The 20,346-nt window shown below is 41.1% G+C and overlaps 1 protein-coding gene across 6 annotated transcripts in view; it reads right to left on the minus strand.

Annotated features, from left to right (window-relative positions):
- Positions 1 to 1,548: 1,548 nt before the first annotated feature.
- The window catches only part of WDR7 (WD repeat domain 7), a 288,252-nt gene continuing 269,454 nt past the window's right edge, over positions 1,549 to 20,346 (minus strand). For all 6 annotated transcript variants that reach the window (XM_006764456.2, XM_006764458.2, XM_006764460.2 and 3 more), the window contains 2 exons: positions 8,990 to 9,094; positions 1,549 to 4,290 (listed from right to left, as the gene is read on the minus strand). In XM_006764456.2, the coding sequence (XP_006764519.1) occupies positions 4,087 to 4,290; positions 8,990 to 9,094 (309 nt within the window). In that variant the 3' untranslated portion in view covers positions 1,549 to 4,086. The remainder of the gene's footprint in view (positions 4,291 to 8,989; positions 9,095 to 20,346) is intronic.

A 20,346-nucleotide genomic window follows, 5' to 3' on the forward strand; every position in this document is an offset into this window, starting at 1 on the left:
GTGCGGGGGGGGATGTACAGAAACCAGAAGCCGAGCTGCCTTCTCTCTTCATGGCGCTGCCTCTATAAAACCTTAGGTTGTGAGCTCGGTTCCTTTAAACGACAATTACAAGCACAAGCCTCCCTGTGGCCTTTTTTTTACTTTGTAAACAGCAGAAAGAACCGAACATCTAATTTTTGAAATTCCTCCGGCTTTTCTTTCTGACCTTTGGTATTTGTATGTATTGACGCTCTCGAAACCACTGGACAAAAACACCTTGAAGTGTCAAGCTTTAAAAATGAGTCTTCTTTCTCTTTCTCCTGTGCAGCGTGGATTATCTTGGCCTTGTCAAAATACATTCTCTAGTTAGAGGCTGGAAATATCTCCCTCCTGGCTCCAAAGTATTGATTTTCTTCAACACTCAGCTCTGTCAGTCAGCCGAGGGGTGAAAGGTGAAAGTTCACCCTGCACGGGTTGGCTTTACCTTCCTATTAATGTCATGCCCTTTCCGCATTTGATCGGTTTATGTGATCACCAATCATATAGAACTGGTGCTGCCCCGTTTTCCCTAGAAGGACACATTTAAGTCATCAGGAGATGCTAACACAATTCCTGGGATGGACCCTGGGCATTTGACTAGGTAGGGCCAAGACGCAGCCATCCACTCCTTTAATGTTTATATCTTAAAGAAAATTATTCGGGCCGAAACCGGTTTGGCTCAGTGGATAGAGCGTCGGCCTGTGGACTGAAAGGTCCCAGGTTTGATTCCAGTCAAGGGCATGTACCTTGGTTGCGGGCATATCCCCAGTAGGAGATGTGCAGGAGGCAGCTGATTGATGTTTCTCTCTCATCGATGTTTCTGACTCTCTATCTCTCTCCCTTCCTGTCTGTAAAAAATCAATAAAATTTTTTAAAAAATAAATAAAATGTTTATAGAACCTGATGATGAGATTCTGGGTAATTAAAAAAAAAAAAGAAAATTATTCGGCTACATGACAATGACTCATTTCAAGATGTTCTATGTTCCTGTCTGAAAATTAAAGAAGTACACTCACTATTTACACATGTAACCCTCTGTGAGCCATAATGATCTCTTTTGTTACTCTTGCTTTTTTGAAAACCAATTCCACCCTTTATTTCAGGGATTCAAATCCAACTCCAAACGAGTATTAAATTAAGTGAATTGCATGATCTCAATCCAGCCCCCTATTTTGGGGCCGCCAACCCATGTCATCATATCTGACAAGACATAACTTGGTACAATTAGCAATCCATTTATAGGAGCAACTTGGGGTGGAGATGAGGGCAATGTGCATGCAATTCCCTTGCCCAAACCACAGAGGGCGCTGTTGAGTTTCTGGTAGGGTGCTTCTCAGCGCTCACATTTGGGCACTGCAGGAGGGGGACTCCCTTGCTGCTGCGCTATTGTCCTTGGTGAACAAATTCACCTGTCCTGAAGCTGGCTCTCTGGGGAAATGAATAATTAGATGGAGATGGAAGGCTTGATTTGGTACCAAAGGGAGTGGGGAGGATGGAGTTGGGGAAGCATATGGATTTCAATTGAGAATGTTTAAGAGTGAATAATGGTTTTAATGGGAAAAACAATCTTCAGTACAATCCAGCTTTATTTAACACACATATGTACAGAGGAACACCCGGCACATATAGAATCTACTAAGTGGAGTCGCCAAGAGCTGTCTTGGGAGGCAGACATTTAATCCACTCGCTGGACGTGGTGAGTCCAGGCAGTACTTTCCCACACAGGCATCGCATCATGTCATCTTCCGCTTGTAAATGATCGGAGAGGCCACATGTGCCTCTACATTAACAAGGAAAGGTCCAAATACAGTGCCTAGGAAAGTAATAAAACACCGAAAGCATACACTGGCATGACAATACGAAGTTTACCTTGGTGCTGAGAAACCTAAGCTGTGGTGAAGTGTGGACTGTGGTTGTCAAAATAGCCAAGGAAAGATGTGTGTTAACAAGAATGCAAATATTAGTTCAGCAGTGAGAGATATCTGTCTAACCATCACCCATCATCCACCCCAGAGTTCTGTAATCGAAATATTCTCCTGGCCAATAACTTCGGCTATCTGCAGACAATGCGAGACAGGCCGGCCGAGCTGCCCAGGTGTCTGGCTCCTGCGGGCCTCACGGCGTTGTTCTAAATGTCCGTGGCTTGCGCCGTCCATCCATCCGTGCACGCTGGGGCCTGCCTAGGGATGCACCTTTCTCGGGATGCACTGAACATTTTGTTTCAAGAAATCTCCAACGTATCCTTCTACATCAGCATTCCAAAACAGCTGTGCAGTCCAGAATGAATGTACCCCCACTGCCGTTCACACAGGAGATGGGTGCTGGGGCCCGAGAGGACTCGAGCCCTCGGGGACAACCATTTACCTCGGCTTCTCTACCTACATCGAACACAACAGCGTGTCCAGCAAACAAAGTCTACACTGCATAGTTCGTGGTTCCTTCCTGGAAACTATATTTCTTATCTTTATAAGTACAATGTACATGCATGTGTCATAAATTCACCTGTGAAAGAACACCCAGAGTCTACAACCAAGGACGAGTACAGGTTTGCCATCAGTGGAAATAACATACTTCACATCAATAGGGGACAGAGGGCTAGTGGTCTTAGTTTCTTAACAAGGTTTTTAAAAATCTGTTTCAAGAAAACTACAGTTATATTTGTTCCCGGACTATGCTCTTACTCTTTGGATATTACATGAACCCGGACATCTACATTAAATTAATGCTACCATTATGATTTCAGTTCCTCTGTAAACTTCACATATTTTCTCTGAATTTCATAAATAATTTTCTACTTCTGCATTAACACCCCCATTTCACTCAACTAGCCAACCAACCAACCAAATCCCCAACTATATACAGATTGAGGTTTGTCAGGAGCGATTCATACAGAATATTATTTGATGGATTCCCCCCATCACTGTGAGCCAGAGCCGCAGAATGTGACGTGCGAGGTGAGAGAGGAAAGCCGCCGTCAGAGGGTGGTGAGCTCTCACCGCAATGTCCTCAGGCTGACCGAGCCCTGTCCCCATACAGACGCCCGGGTGCTTGTCTTACTGTCCCTAATTTTCTAGGATACTTGTTTAAATAAACGCTGTCTTTATTTGTCTGCAGTTGATCAGTAGCAGTTTGAAGGCTGAACGATTACGTGATAACTGACCTAAGCCGTATGCCTGGGAACTGCAGGTCTGTGAAGTTTCTGGAAGGAAGGGCAAGCTCTGACTTGAACATCCTGCAGCCACTGACACAGCATCTTCTTTTTAGGTATATGCTATGCTTCTAAACTTATTCTTTTTTGTAAAGTCCATTTAAGAGATTTGTTATAGTGATTGGATAATTATATTAACTAGATCATCAAGAGATGGTTTTGTTTTAAACTACTAAATACGCCATCACTTAAGCAGGATGTGAACATTTTAGAAGGCTGTGTCTGGGAAACTATTCTCCACCAGGGGAAAAATTCTTTGTTTGGTATATTTTCTCATTAATCCAAAATCGGTTAGGTATTAATAACAAAGATAGTGGTTAATCCCTAGGTAGTCGGATTAGCAATTTCCTAACAATCAGCTGAAGGAAAAAAAAAACATGTAAACACAGAATCCTTGTGGTAAACAATAATGTGTTTTAGGAAATCCAAAGGAAAATAATTTTGACAATTAGGACGGCCACGTTACCTCAAAACCCAGTGCCAGAATGACCGGCCCCAGCAGCATTTCAGAAAGGGGGTGCAGCTCGAGGGACTGCTGATGTGGGCTGGGTGGCGATCAGTGTTCGCTGACTTCCGGTGCAGCCAGCCAAGGAGTGTGCCCAGGGACTGCCTCCCTCCCTCTCCAGCAGGGAGACGTGACCTGTGACGGAAGGCCGCATCCTGCAGAGCGGTGTGTGCATGCCTCTGAACCAATAGGTGCCCGAGCAGGCGAATGTCCCAGACCATGCAGAAGTGACACAGACCAGGCCGCGCCCCCGATGCCCCTGGGTGGGCAGCACTGAGGAGGGACCCAGCATAAGGACAGAGGGATCTGGGCTTAGAGAACTGCGTGCGTGAGAGCAGGCACGGGCGGCGCCAGCTCAGACCATGAAGCGGTGCTCCTTCCCGTCGTGGGCCATCAGGATGATGTTGCGGTTGGATGTCCAGATGAGCCGGGCTAGCCGGAGGGCGTTGTGGGGGCCGGGGGAGGCCGGCTGCACGGGGGGCACCTGGTAGGTCTTAATACAGCGCAGCTGGGGTGCCGAGTTGAGCATGCCGATGCTTCCCAGCAGCGAGGTGTTCATCTGGGGACACAGGGACAGGAGAGCACACGTGTCACACAGAGACTCCTTCCCTTCCCTGCCGCACAGGCCAGGTGACACCCACCCCCGGTCACTTCCTCCCCCACAGCCTTGCTCATGCTCATCTGAGAGCTCATTCTGAACCACTGAAGGGACCTTGCCATGTATGTGAAGTTGTTCTGATATTGCTACGGTAAAAGCATAAATCCAGAGAAATTTTTCTTCGTGGGTAGAACCTGACAGCAGGAAAGCGCAATCTTTAAGAAGGACGCTACACTGTGCATGTTAACAAAACGGTTCAAGCCCTGGCCGGTTTTGCTCGGTGGCTAGAGTGTTGGCCTGTGGACCGAGGGGTCACGGGTTTGATCTCCAGTCAAGGGCTCGTACCTCGGTTGCAGGTACACTGATGTTTCTCTTTCGCTCTCTCTCTCTCTCCCTCCCTTCTACTCTCTCTAGAACTCAATGGAAAAAATATCCTCAGATAAGGATTTGAAAAAAAAAAGTTTTAATCAGACAGTATTTGGAAATTATGGATATTTTCTACTGCAGATCTCTTTGTTCTCAACAGTGCTGACGGATGAGTCCACAAAGGCAAGTGTGGGGACTTACCATAAGTTCAAGAAAATGAAGCGAAGTTAAGCAGTAGACCGCCCCATCCCTATCTACCAACGCCTGCCCTCCTCACCTGCTGTTTAGAAAATTCAGTCTCTGGGAAGCTCTACCTCGGTTTGAAGGGAAAATAAGAATCAGCTACATCTGAACACCGTGTCTGTGGCTCACTCTTTTGCTGCCGTGCTAAAGGTAGTATACTTCCACGCCTTATTAGCAATATCTCTTTATTAGTCATTTATTTCTACTTTCTGGCAGCTTTTCTGAATTTGACTTGAATTTTAAGTTCTTTAATCCATTCACATAAGTGAAAACTAACGTGGGAATTATGGTTCCCAAACAACTATGCATTCGGTCCAAGTGCTAACTATCAGGCAGCAGTTATCTCAGTAAACTGCTGTCCGAGCGATTGCATCTGATGAGCCCTTTAGACTCCAAATACCAGTTAACATTTTCCCAGTGCATGCCTTTCGTGGATTTATAAGTCACATGGGATCCATACTGAAAATCAGGAATGAGGTCTCGGAAATAATGTTTTTCTTTGCACTACTTTTCCCACCGATTCTTCTCCTCTAGACGTCCGAGATTCTGGGGGTCTGCGTGAGGCCTGCAGCTTGTGACCCAATGCACGCAGACGGCTGGCACCCGGAGCCCTGGCCAGCCCTCGGACACTCTGCATGTGGATCAGAGCAGCACGCAGCGGCTCCTTGCCCGGGCCGGCTCAGAGCAGGACGGTGTCAGAGGGTGTAAATCACGGCGTCTCTAGCAGGATGCGTGCAGGCTCTACTGACATTTTCACAATTTAAATCATCTTGAGTAATAACCCTTTTAAGATGACTAATGTTACTGATTTTACTGCATTAATAATAGTGCCGAACACTGCACAGAGGTGAAAAAAAATCACTAGTGTCCGAGGTCACATTTTAAAACCAAATGTATGGTTATCATTAACTCTTTCAGTTAAAGTTCGGTCACCATTTAGAGCCGGGCAGTCCCTACCTGTCATCCTCCAAAGCCGTGCCCCTTGCTTCCTTCTTCCCCGAAATTCCAAAAAAGGACAAAAATGAGTGCCTTATCGCTTCCTGGAGGTTCCCAAAGAGTTTCAACATAAATAATGATGGTGAGCTTGATTTTATAGTTCTCACTTGTACAAAAAGTAACAGCGCACAGTAATTCAGTCCTCTTACAGATCATATCTAAGCGATCCAGAAAATTGCTGGTTAAAATGAACTGGCATCAACAGGCATACCGTGCTTTTAAAAAATCTAATTTCTCAGTTGATAAATAACCACAAAGTACTTTTCATTCTTCATGGATTTTCTATGAAAATAAGTATGAAGCCTGATTTCTGCTGGTGGCTTAAAATGCTCAGGGTATTCAATATGCTCACACTTCCTTATTTTTAATTCTTTTCTTCAAATTTAGCCAAGTACGAGAAATGGCTTGAGGGCTAATAGGGGGCAGGGAAAGAATACCTTACTGGAATTTTAGGATGGAAAGATTTTTTTTATATATATCTGGGTTCCCTTTACAAGCTGAGCCATCCCTCAGACGATTGACATTTGCCTTCGGTAGGGTCAACAGCCTTCCTGCCTCTGGACAGGACTATTACAGTTGCACAAGTTGGAATGGTGAAGACCCTCATGTTAGACCATCCTTTCTATGACCTCTTCAAATCAGAGGTGAATCTCAAGTTGTAAGGGTGAGTATTAATTTTTCCAATAAACTCAGTCAATGAATTCTCACAAAAACAACTACCTATTTTGTTATTCAGTATGTATGTATGTGTGAAAAATAATTTTTACACATATGAATGAAATAATTTTTTTCTTTTTTTTTTTTGCCATTGACTGGCTATAAACTCTGCTAAAGTGGGGGCGTTTTGACCTTAAAATGAAGGAAAATGACCTGGAGTTGTAATATTTGGTAACATTAAATGTTTTCTTGATCATAAAGATAAATACTCTTGTTGGAAAATTGAAATACGAAAGAGAAGTATAAACAAGAAAGCCAAAATCCCCTGAAATCCCACTGCCCAGAGATAAGCAAGTTCAGTAAACACCCTCCAGACCTTCCATATACATAAGGAGAAGTTAAAATGTAAAGGACTTTACATAAACAGGCTCACATTAATAGGCAGTCTCACAATCTGCTTTTTTCATTCAACAAAATGTTGAGGGCAATCTTTTCATGTTAATGACTATAGATTTACATCATCCTTTTTAAATGGCTAAATAGCATTCTACTGTATGATGGAAAACTTTTCCCTTCCCTTTAAAAACAATGCTCCACAAACCAGTCCTAGGAAGCTGATTTTCTGGACACATAGGAACACATACAGATGTAATTCATCAAAACAGGAAGTGTTTTATTGCTACTCTCAGAGTAACTGATGCTGCACACAGCCTTTTACTAAAGTCTCACTTGAGTAATTATCCACCCAATACTTCTCATTAACACTCATTTCTCAGCAAAGATTTTAATAGCTGATGGCTTTTGTAAGGTTCTCTATTAATAAGACCTCGTTAAGTTTTCAAAATATATTACAGTGCATTTACTGGAATGATATAAGAGTGTGATATCATACATCATTCGAACTAAACAATATGCATCTAAATAAATCAGCAAGTCCATGTGGGGACAGCAGCAGCAGATCCAACACTACTTTCTGGACCAGGGGTCCTCAAACTATGGCCCGCGGGCCACATGCAAATGCAAATATTGTATTTGTTCCCATTTTGTTTTTTTACTTTAAAATAAGATATGTGTAGTGTGCACAGGAATTTGTTCATAGTTTTTTTTTAAACTATAGTTCGGCCCTCCAACGGTCTGAGGGACAGTGAACTGGCCCCCTGTTTGAAATGTTTGAGGACCCCTGTTCTGGACTTTCTTCAATTCAAATAAAAACTCTCTAAACATCTGGAAGAGGCTTTACTGTGTTTTCTTGATCAGCTGACATGATGTTTCTGTGACTTCCAATCTGGGTATAATGTAAGCACGTGAGACATGGGCTGCATTTTAAATTCTAATGTTGGGTTTAGAGACTTGGGTGTTGCCTGACTCGCTCTGGTGCTCATTAAACATACTTGCATCCTAGGAAAGTAAAGGCAACAACAAAATTTTAAATTAACCTATTTTTTTGGGAGGGTGGAGGGAGGAAGTTGGTAATATGTAATTTTTTGTAATTATCAGCAGTAACATAATTAAAAAGAAGATTGGATAGAAATTAATCACTGGTGGTAAAAAAGGATCTACTGTAAAAATTAGTTGTTTAAAATTAATACTCATTTTAATCAGAATAAAACGGGCATTTTCATGCCAGTCAATGCTGCTCGGGTTTTAAAAAATGTTTTGATAATTTGGGGATGAAGAGCCCAATGTGGGAAACCCTGGAAGCACACAGAATGAGATACTATCAACGGACATGACGTTAACATGAGGCTGCCTCTCTCCCTACGCCCTAGGCCAGCCGTGGGCAAACTACGGCCCCTGGAATGAATAAAACTAAAAAAAAAAAAAAAAAAAGACCGTACCCTTTTATGTAATGATGTTTAGTTTGAATTTATATTAGTTCACACAAACACTCCATTCATGCTTTTGTTCCGGCCCTCCGGTCCAGTTTAAGAACCCATTGTGGCCCTCGAGTCAAAAAGTTTGCCCACCCCTGCCCTAGGCCCTGTCAGAGTTGCCTGGATGCCTCATATTCATCAGTTCTTCCAGGCCAGGCCCTCTCAACACGCCCTGCGCACCTCTCCCTCAGCACCCACTCCCCCCTACCCTGCCTCAGCATCAGCATGTCTCGGCTCAGACATGGCTTCCTTATGAAGCCATCCCACAACCTGGCCTCAGGTTCCTCTCCATGCTGGCGTTGCTTTCTTATTTACCTGTGCCTCCCTGAGACTAAGTTCTGGGAGAGCAGACTGCCCCCTTTCCAGCATCCTCGGTGTACCCTGCATGCTAGCATCGGGCACATAATCAGCAAGGCATAAATGCTTGACATTGGTTGAAGAAGAGAGAGAGGGCTGGCAGCCGCAGGCAGCCTTTCCCAGCAGATCATGCCGTACACTTTAGGGCCTGCAGCATCCTCACTTACCTGCCAGAAGGAAATGTGGCTGTCAGTGTTCGAATAGGTGGCAAGATAGCGCCCATCAGGAGCGAAGGCCACTGCAGTGATCGGGCCCTTGTGTCCGTGGATTGTCTAGAATAAACGTCAGAGTCATTAACTGGACTGTTCCACAGAACTATGACGCACACGCATGCAGATGCATTCAGTTTTGAACAGTATGTGGTGAATATTAAATGCTGCTATGTGCTTTATTGTATTTATAAAACCAGATTAGAGAAATCAGAAAGCAGCCAAAGTCCTCTCCCGGGTCTCTCTAAAGTTCAGTCTTGTTTTGAAGAGTCCACCTCTCTCCGAATTGGTGGACAGCATGAGTCCAAGGAAAAGCACATATTGATGGGAAAACTAGTATGTTAATTCACTTATGTCCATTAGGGGGAAGAATTTTACAGTTAATTAGAAAGGTAAGAAACTGATCACCAGATCTACCCAGGAACCTTACTCATCTGTAATGAAAGACAATCAAAGTTATATCATAACATACCTGTCCCAGGAGGAGTTAAAAACTATCATTTCAACCCTTAATAATTATACATTTTTCATGTTTTATGCTTCATTTCCTACCAATAACACTGTGTTCAAATGCATATGGCTGCAATTAGTAAACACACATATATGCATGTGTTGTAGCTCTGACCACAGATATAAATCAAATACTATTAAAAACAAGTTAGCAGGGATAATTCTGAGCTTTTGCCAAATAGCTCTCATTGATTTAACCATGAATTAAAAAAAAGGAAGTTGTATTTTAGACTAGGTCCTTGATAAAGTCTTTACTCATAAAAATTATACTAAAATTTAATGATAGTTATAGTTATCGAAAACACTGGGATACTAAGAAAATTAGTATATTATATTATTATATTAGTATCCTTACACTCAGCTATTAAAGAGCTTACATCTCCCAAATTAAGCAATATTCAGTTAGCTCACAATCTCTAGGTTGGTCTCCTCCCTGTGTCTCGAAAGAAATGGGGAAATGTGTTCCCTTAAACCAAGACAATACCAGGAAGGTTTGTGTCTATTGGCTGAAGAATTGTGAACCTTGACTCTTGGTGGAAGCAGCAAGTTTAACGTATGCTTAAGCCCCAACCATATTGTAAATTTCTGTAAGACTCTTCTCATAATTCATTTCTGAGGGATTATAAGGTGGAAGGAAGATGGGAGGGAATACAAGGATGTTCCTCGGTGCTCTTCGGATTGTGTTCTTTACTGTCACTGGGTTTTCAGGGCACTGTGTGATCCAAAATAATGCCTGTTTTTCAATAGAGGAAAACTATTTTACTGGTCTAGCTCTGGGCTTGCGGCTAAGTCAGACCGCCTGGCTGCATTTGGGCTCCAAAACTTACTGACTGTGGGACCTTGGGCAACTTATTTACGTTACCCAACCTGAGTACCCAAATCTACTTATAACGTAGAAATGATGATGATCGTGATATTGATAATACCTGCTTTAAAGAGCTTTGTGAAAACTACATGAGTTACTATAGCTATAGCACTCTGCACAATGCATGGCACAGAATAAGACTCAATAAATACTATTAATTTTTGTTACTCCCCCCCACCCCGCCACACTCCTTATTGAAAGGTGACCAGACATATATACTTGAAAGGTGCTAAGAAAGTAGATCTTAAATGTTCTCACTGCAAAAAACAAATGGTGATTATGTGAGGGGATGGGGGTATTAGCTAAATGCCAGGGTGGTAATCGTTTTGCAACACGTAAGTGTATCAAGTCATCACCTTAAAACTACACAATGTTAGATGTCAATTATATCTCAGTAAAACTGAAAAAAAATGATTAGACAAATGTAAACAATCACATAACTTAATTACTTGAGTACACCATTTAATGAAAACCACACATCAAAAAAAAATCCCTAATAATACATCCCAGGATTGGCACCCACTAACATACTAGGTGGTCCAGAAACAGATTTCAGACTGTGGAGGTTAAACAACTGTGGTAACTGTCCATGGTACTAGCCCACAAATGTGGTGCTACATTAAGCAATAGGGTGAGCATGCTGAACAACTATTGCAAGAAACCAGCTCAACACCATCTGCATTTGAATGAAAATCATTGTAGGTTTGGGGGGGCGGGGTGCAAACAATTAAAGGGGGGGAAATGACCATTCCCACTTACTAGGTCAGTTAAACAAGCTCACAGGGAAAGCAACTTTGATAGTTTTTTAAATCAAGATTCAAAATCTGAAATTGTTAAAAATTTGAAATTCTGTTGGGTCAATCCGAGGCTATTTTATGGTTAAGATAGTTGATTAAGCAGGTACCTTGCAAAATCAAGATTTCTACCCTCTCCTGAAACTAGAAGCTCAGGCAATCCTGGGCCACAGTTCACACGTGGGGACATCCATCAGTCAGAGCTGAGTGAAGGTGGCCCCTCAGCCACTTCGCCAGTCCCAGCCCTGACACAACACAGGGCCTGTGTACCACAACACCGGCTGCCTGGCTCCCTCACTTCCTGCCTGGCCCCTTGTGGCATTTAATGCAACCATTCCATTAAACACATTTGAGTGAAATAGTTCTCCCATGCTCTGGGGGCCCAGTGTGCATCTAAAAGTGAGAGCAGTGAGAGCAGGTTGAAAGCTACTCTTCTGCATGTTGGCCCTTCTTGAAAGCTCCCCAAAGCCCAACTCTGTGCAGAGGCGGACTGATCTTCATTTTGGAGTTTGGACCCCAAAATCTCAAAACAGAATGTTAAGCCTGCCTCCTTCAGATCCCGTGATCAGCAATTGGAATGTACTTCAGACAAGAGAATGCACCAGTGAGTTGGCTAAGAAGCAGCAGGTCCAGAGGGTGTACCAACCCACAGGTCACAGTTAGGGACCCTCTGTGAGACGAGCTAGGTTAGCGCTCTTGGAAAGACAGAACACCAGACATACAGGCTCCTCAGCAAAGTCTTCATGAACCATTTCATATACGTCGTCATCTTTTACAGAGGGCTGGTATTTACAACATCTATGTGAATATTTCTGTATCAGTTGAAGACGCTCTGCATTACGTGTCTAATAGACGATCCTGTGAAATAAGTTCATCTTAGAATTTTCTGCCAGGAAAATGTTTATCTTCCCAGATCAATTTTGTTGCTTTCTTTTTATTATGAAACAATAATTACATAATCCAAAACATGCTCACTGTACTGCCAAGAAACTCAGAACTAAATTTATGCTCATTCTGTGTATCTATTGGTAAATACTAGTACTCCTGCTCGTTTCACTAATCATTGTCCTGTTTTCCTTTGTTGTGGTGGAGGTACTGTTAGATACTGAATTTATTAATCTGTTAGTTCATTTAAAACCTATTTTAGACACTCCAGATCAAACTCATTAACATACGCGCATGCGCACACAGATGCACACACCATTCCACAGGCAAGGTGCCCCACAGGGCCCTTTTGAAGCAACACAGACACCACTGAGCACTGACTGCAGCGGCGGCTGAAAGACAGGCTTGTTGTCTTGTAAGAAAGCAAGTACCACTCGTGGTGGCTCAGAGAAGCTCGCTGTTTTAGATAGTTTGGTGCATCTGGCGAGTTCATTCCAATCTCAGCCTGAGAGGTGCTCCAGCCCTGGGTGTAATGGAAATGCTGCCATTGTCTGGTGCGGAATCCCTGAACTGGCAGCTCTGTGCAGGCACTGCCTGGACTGACTGGCACCCCTGCTCTGGCGGCAGAGATGCAGCTATGGGCACAGCGAACCTGTAAGTGCTCTGTGATGGAACACACCCGATGCTGGGGTCTTAAATGCTCAGCTGGAAAGAACATTTTCCAAAATAACAGGTTCCGAAATAAAAGGAGGTTTGATCCACTTTTTATATGCGAATGAGTATCATGTCTTGTTATATTTTTAGCCAAAGAAATCAATCTAATTCGAGAAGTGCCTGGACAATAAAAGAAAATCAAGCAATTATCCCTAGCGGGGGACGAAGTGTTGAACTGCTAAACACCCACTCCCCCTTTCTCTCATGAAAGAAAGAACTGCTAGGCAGGGTTAATAATGAGCAATACTTGCATTTACCCAACAGTTTTCAACAGGCACTTCCAATGTGCTCTGCGAATATAACTAACCCTGCTGTACAGAGGAGAGTCATGACTTTCTACAGCGATTTGGTCAGTGTCAATACGGGCTCTAACCACCTAGAATATTCTCTTTAAAATTGCTCTTTATATGCTTTGTCTCTTCCTGGGGTTCTTGATGTTTCCCAATGGCAAATTTGACAATAAAACCCAAAAAAGTAGGACTCTACTCCGCCCACTTTAAAACTGAACAAGATCAAGGAGGACACTGTATATTTATTTGCAGGCCTCATCACTTTTTTAAAGGGGAGGGGAAAACCCAACCAGACAAGACACCTTCCTACTTTCAACATAAATTGTAAACATTTCCACAAGTAGGCAGAATCTTGCCATCATAAGTACCAGCACAACGGAGCCAGCTATTTTGTACAACATTTGCTAAAATAAGGTGAACAATGAGAGAATTTGGACCGAAGCTTCAGAGCCCCAAGGTCCAGGGGCTGAGGGAACAGGCTGCCTTGGTCGCAGGCCTGCTCGGGAGCAGTTTGGGATTAAGACAGGCAGTTGCAATTGGGGGTGAGGGAGGCAGGGGGAGGGCGGGAGGATATTTGAAATGCCTGCTGAGCTGAACATGTGCCCCCAGTTGGCTGTACATGGTGCCTGAAATTTCTAAAAATATAATTGTGCAGGCATTTCCCCTAGGCTGGGCTCTGGTGGAGGATATGTGAGGGACAAGCATGGCAGAAGCCTGGAGGTTAGGGTGAGCCTCGTGAAGTGTCCATCTGTGTGCGGAGGCAGGAAGTAGGTTGGAGATGGGCCAGACATTCAGAGAAGTGAGTACCTGGGAAGTGAGGATGAGCCCTGAAAAGAAGAGCAGCGGAAACACCAAAGACCTTCAAATACCTCTAACTTCCTTGTGGAGGCCCCTCTTCAGGGTAACAGACCACACCCAGTGCAGAGCCACAAGTAAGCACTTCTGGAGGAAAGAATAATTATAAAATCAGGGCCCTGGATCTTTCTGACTTGGGACACAACATACAGAAACTGAAAGCATCGGCCGAGATGGAAGTAGATGACAAACGTCCTCCTAAAACTCTAGACTGAAGAGCCAGCTTTCCTACCGGGGGTCCCGTCCCAGTGTCCGCGCATGAGCCGCACGCCGCCCTGGGGTGAGTCTTCAATGATTTCAAACAGAGATTTGACAGTTGAAGGTGGGTTGTTTATCTCTATAATTTTTTTCCTTGCTGGAGGGCCGAGGTATGTTTCGTATTCACGGTATGGCAACTCTATGTGATAACCTGTTGTGGCTTTTTTCCATTCAGGGGGCATTGGCACCATTGGATGAATTATTTTCTATCACTATCTAATTGAACAGAATATACATTCTGGGTGAAAGACAAGTAGATTTGCTATCACTTTAATATCTTAATAGAAAATAGATTTAAGGATAAGTATAATAAAGTGAGCTATTTTAAATGATACTATAACACAAAGGCCTCAAGTAAACAGAATTTCTTCCTTACAAAGACTTGCAGCATTTCCCATTTTCAGTTATTGAAAGTTACTGAAATGTCACTTGGGGATAAACTGACAGTGACAAATTAAAGGAGCTTTTCGATATCTACATATTGGCAATCTCTGGAATAAGTAATAGTCTTTGGAATTTTTTGGCGGAGGATTATACGCTAAACACGTGTAACACCCTCATCCTGGAATAATAAGAATCAACCAAAATGTGCAAGATTTGTTACACTAATGTAATTTAGGCACTGGTAATAATTTCAGATTTTTATTACACTGAGGCTTTTATATGGGCAACTTTCTGAAACATTTGCTTATCTATAAAAGAAGACAGATATTATTTGCCCTGCCCTGTATGTCAGAAAGTGAGAAAGAAGAATTTGGAGCTCAGGAGAAGGTTTATGGAAGGAGAGACAGATTTGAGAGGTATAAGGAAATGGGCAGATATTGGGGCATAAGTCCTGCTCTCAGCACTGTTCCTGGCGCACAGCAGTCTCTCCAGGAATATCTGGGAATGACTGGGTGGTTGAGGTAACCCAAGCAGAGCGCGTGAGAGAAAGACAAAAGGGGAGAGGATGAAACGGCAGAGGAGACCACCCAGGGAAGGGGTGGACAGAAAGAAAGAGGTGGGTCTATTCTACAAATTATATATTTGAAATCCTGGGTTTTAGCTAATACTTTTTATTTTTAAGTGAAAGATTTTAATGTCCCCAATGTACAAATCACTTTTTTGGGAAATTTTTAATGGATCACTGTAATTAATACCTAACAAAATTGCTTTGAAGTTTGATAACATTTTATCTTGTATATAACCCTTTATCAAGTAGTAATTATTTAATTAAGGAACAGGAGATAAATGATGAAAAAGTCAAATTTCTAGTTTCATAAACATATATCTGAATTAGAATAAATTTATAATTCCAAACTATCGATACTGCTCAACAGCCAAAACTGATAGTCAAATGTCTGTAATTTTAACTTTGCTTAAATTTCATAAGTTATGTACAAATTTTTCATGAAGGTCATTACAAAGTATACTTAAGATTTCTCTGGATGTAATTATAACAAGAGAATAAAGACATGCCATTAAAAGTTAGAAAAGATGATGTATTATAGAATTATACACCTGAAACCTATATAATTTTATTACCAATGTCACTCAAATAAACTCAATAAAAAATAAAACACTGGGAAAGACAACAAATAGAAATTAAAATGAAACTTGTGTGTATTTGTGTATGTGTTGCCATATATACACACATATATGTATTTGGTAGCTCATTTTGATATACAGATTCTTCTCAAAAATAAGAGTTGAAATATTTTAACCAAACTAATAATTTATAAAAACTCATATTAATGATCATAATTACCAATTTTGTTCTGATAGCAATTTCAGTGATTCACTAGATTCATAAACTTTAATCAATGCAGGATATACTGGATATTTTACTATTAACTAAGTCACAATGCATATTTAAACAAGCATTCCCTATAGTTTGGTCAAAGAGAATTCACTTAAATCTGAAGGGACATGAATTAATTTGCCTATCACTGAGATTAAACTCTGCAGAAACATCTATGTGACAATCTTAGAGTGGGAGATATGCTGGCTTAAACCTCTGTGTCTTTAATACAATCATATTGCCTAATGATAAGCAAAACTAAAAGGCCCATTCACTATACAATTCAATATTTGGACCACCAGACTCTTTAGCACTTAATAAGCAATTAATATTTGTCAATGGAAAATGTTTGGGTAACATGTGGAAGTCAATAACACTGGCCCATTCACACTCCAGCACTGACAAGCTACCCAAATATCTATGATCCTCAAGAGAAACACACAGCTTTGATGTTTTAATTTATGTTCTTCCCAAGAAAACAGGAATCCTTTGAAGCTTTTGTTTGTTTCTAACTCAGAATGCACTTTGTTAGTAATGTGGTTATAATTGTTATCATGTATGTAGCTCACAGATGTGTGCCTTAAAATAACATTCTATGCCTTATTATAGAAAATATTAAAAGCATATTTAATTCTATGTATACTAATTTTATTCACTTTTGGGCAAAGCATGTTAAACTCAAGAAAAACCTTCCATTTAAAATATTATCTTCCTTGTAGAAGTGTCTAAAGAAGGCAGCTTGCACACATTTCTGAAGGCCTCATAGAGAATATATTTGCTTTGCGTTAGCAACAATGATTTTTCACAGAAGCATGATTTTTATTTTGGAGGGTTTTTTTTTTTGGGGGGGGGAGGGAGGAAAGCTAAAAATTTACCTGTAGTCCTACCACTTTTTGAAATACCTTTAGTAAAACTGGAAACCCTACCCCGCTATTCTTAACCCATCAAATTCCATGATTTAGAAGAAGCCTCATAAATCATTTAGCATACATCTTTCCAGACTTTCTATTAGTGTGTCTTTGAAATCATAGAGTCTACCAGTTTTTTCTAGTAGGAACAATTTGGTATCCTCTACGTTATTTTATTTTTTATAAAAATATTTTATTTGGCTCTGGCCAGGTGGCTCAGTTTGTTGGAGCATCGTCTTGTACAACAAAAAGGTTATAGGTTCGATTCCTGGTCAGGGCTCGTACAGGTGGCAACCGATCATGTTTCTTTCTCATATCAATGTTTCTCTCTCTCTCTCTCTCAAATCAATAAACATATTTTCGTGTGAGGATTAAAACCAGATATTTTAACTGTTCAGAGATGAGACTCGTAACTGTCAGATCATTTTAAATGTTAAAATTAAAATGTGCATAATATGGTAAGTAGCATGGTCTCCAAAAATCTGTTTCTGCTTTAAAAAACAATAACATCAGTTAGGGGGGTGAAGGGATTGAGAAAAAAAAGAGATAACTCATGGATAGGGACAACTGCGGGTGATTGTGGTGAAGAGCTCATGAGTGGAGGTGAAGGATGGTACAGGGGGATAAGGGGTGATGAAAAAAATTAAAATAAGGAAATAAAACATAATTTAACACTTATTAGTTGCTTGGATATCTTGGAAACAACGAGATTCACTAACCATTTTCGTAAAACAATAAAAGGCAGGTTGCTCTTTTTAAAGGGCGAGGTCTTTCAAAAGGAAATATGATAGCTGAAGAAACATAATCTATAATAAAAAGGTAATATGCTAATTAGACTGGACGTCTTCCAGACGTCATTCCAGATGTCCTTCCTGATGAAGCCAGGGCCAGAGGGAAGCCAGCCCGAGTCCTGGGTGCCTGCGAGTTAAGACAGAACAGAGAATACCCTCTCTGGATCTTTGGAAAGTTAAAACTGAATGGGAATTCTGGTTGATGCTTCCCATTCTACCTGTGAAAAAGTCAGAGCCCCCAATCAGACACAGTGATGCATGGGGTTAGAAAAGATCCATCATGTAAGGATTTTTTTTTTAAATCTTGACGATTACTTTTTTATTAACTATAAGAAGTAGGAAGTCATTCCATTTGTGATCCTGTATCACACATGCCACCTGCAGTCTGGTCACATTTCTCAGGATCACAAGCCGCGATCCTTCCACGCAGGATGTCTCCACACAGGCACTCATCCAGCACGTCCTCAAGCTGGTTTGGAGTTCAGTTGTTTGCAACTCTGAACACAGTTACGCACAGAAACAGTGCCACAAATAGCAGCCAGATTTCCAGACCGGCTTTCAAAGCCTACAGAATTCCTAATGTTTCCAAATGTAGTGCCAGTTCAATCGCCTAAGCACTCTTTACAGCAATTTCTATGGGGAAAGCATTTCAAGGCCCACGTCAGACCCTCGGAACCTAATTACCCACTGTAGACACAAGAAAGCTACAAGTTCTAATGTCTTTAGATCGATGGGGGTTGTGCGTATGTGACCAGGCCAGCAGAAGTATTTGTGGGACGTCAGAGAAAAGTATGAGACTACCTGTCTTGAATCCCTAGACACTGGATTCACCCAAAGCTCTAAGCTAAAGTCAGAGCAACAGCAAGACTGAAAGAGTGAATTCAATGCAGAAGGTGTCATAGAATCAAAGGCCTAGAGGAGAGAGAGTAGATCTCATCAGGAAAACGAGGAGACCTTCCGAATGATTAGGATTTATGCTGCAAGGGAGGAAGGGGAGAGATAAAGACAGATGGAGAATTAGGCTGAAGACAGACCTTGAAGGACCTTGTGGTTTTCAGTGAACATACACGGACTGTGAACACACACTGAGAGAAGGACTTGGAAACCCAGCAATACGTTAAACAGTATTTACTGAAAACACTGTGCGACCCAAACTACCACATTTTTTATACAATTTAACTTGAAAATATTAGATTCATATCTAAACCTTTTTGCTACAAATACAGAATAAAAAACTGGATAACAAGATGGTTTGATCATTTTATATTTAGGTAAGTGTGGTTTAGTTTTCAATTAAAAATGGTGAATAATTTGATCATTTTCTCTCCAAATAATTATAGAGTATACTAAAGTGTAACTGATAAGTTCAAAAAGTTAGTGAGAACATTTTCTTTGGTTTTGGGCAGATCTTAAAGCAAAATTTCTTCTGAGCATTTTTAATAAAAATTATATTTCAAAGATACAGTAGAAGTCTTAAAATGAAAATAAGAATTCTCATGCTATAATAAATCTGCATGAATATACCTCACAACTGTTTCTGAAAGTTACGTTCTTTTTTATTTCTGGTCAATTTTCAACAACAGCCAGATAAAACCACAATAAAAATTTGAAGATGTTTCATTTATCTATAAAATTAATGACTGATTCTTTTTCTTTCTTTTCTTCTTCTTCTTCATTTTTTTAGTGAGGCATCTTAGCACCGATTATCAGAACTGTTTTGAATGTGAATTGCATGATTTCTGATGGCTACGCACTCAAGGACAACAGCGAATGACCTTGAACAGCAGTGTATGAAAATACATCTATCACGGGAACGGCATGCTGGCTGCCAGTCAATATACCCCTCTCATTGGTTAGGAGTTCCTCCTGCTGTGACTCCCTCATTACAATTTGCTTTTACTTCCTGGGCAAATGACAACTAGAAAATGAGGCAGCTTCTTTCTTGACCAAACTTAATCCAGAAAAAAAATGCGATGACAGCTGCAGCCACTCGAGTGTTACAGACATTTTACATGTCTGTAAAAGGCACGATTACATGTTCTAAATGTTGCATCACCGAATGCGACAGCCAACAAGTTAGCTCACTTTCTTAGTCCACTTCACTTGTGGGAGGAACTGTCTCAGAAACACAGGATACTGTTTGCTTATATAAAAAAAAAAAATTCTTTTTTTCCCCGCCCTAAGGAGACATATGTAATACTCTTTGTAATACTTTAAGCAATAAAAAAAAACACCTTCTATCCTAGTCAACCAATTTTTTATAAGTAAATAAGTTGAGGTGTGGCATGCAGGTAAACACTCAGATACACAACTTAGAGAACATTCTTGGCTACTTGGAAAAGAAGGATCCAACAAGTCCGAGTACAGATAACTCTTGTTCTATGTTTTTATGATAATTAGTCTCCTGGCCGTTTACATTTTTCTGGGAAGCAAGAAAAGGCACATTCACGTGGATAATGTCCTTGTACGAGAGATATATTCATATCTGTAAAGCAAATCATAGTGAATCATATAGATTTAAGTGACATTTGTTTTTTCATACAAGAATTTTCTGACCCATTAATTCCTAGTCATCATTTAAGACCTCAGGGCACAGCACATTATTATGAGATGTGAAATCATTACAAAATGTTAAAAACAAAAACAACTTTCCCTTCTGTTTAAA

Source organism: Myotis davidii, unplaced genomic scaffold (genome assembly GCF_000327345.1).
Source record: "Myotis davidii unplaced genomic scaffold, ASM32734v1 scaffold38, whole genome shotgun sequence".
Taxonomy (NCBI): domain Eukaryota; kingdom Metazoa; phylum Chordata; class Mammalia; order Chiroptera; family Vespertilionidae; genus Myotis; species Myotis davidii.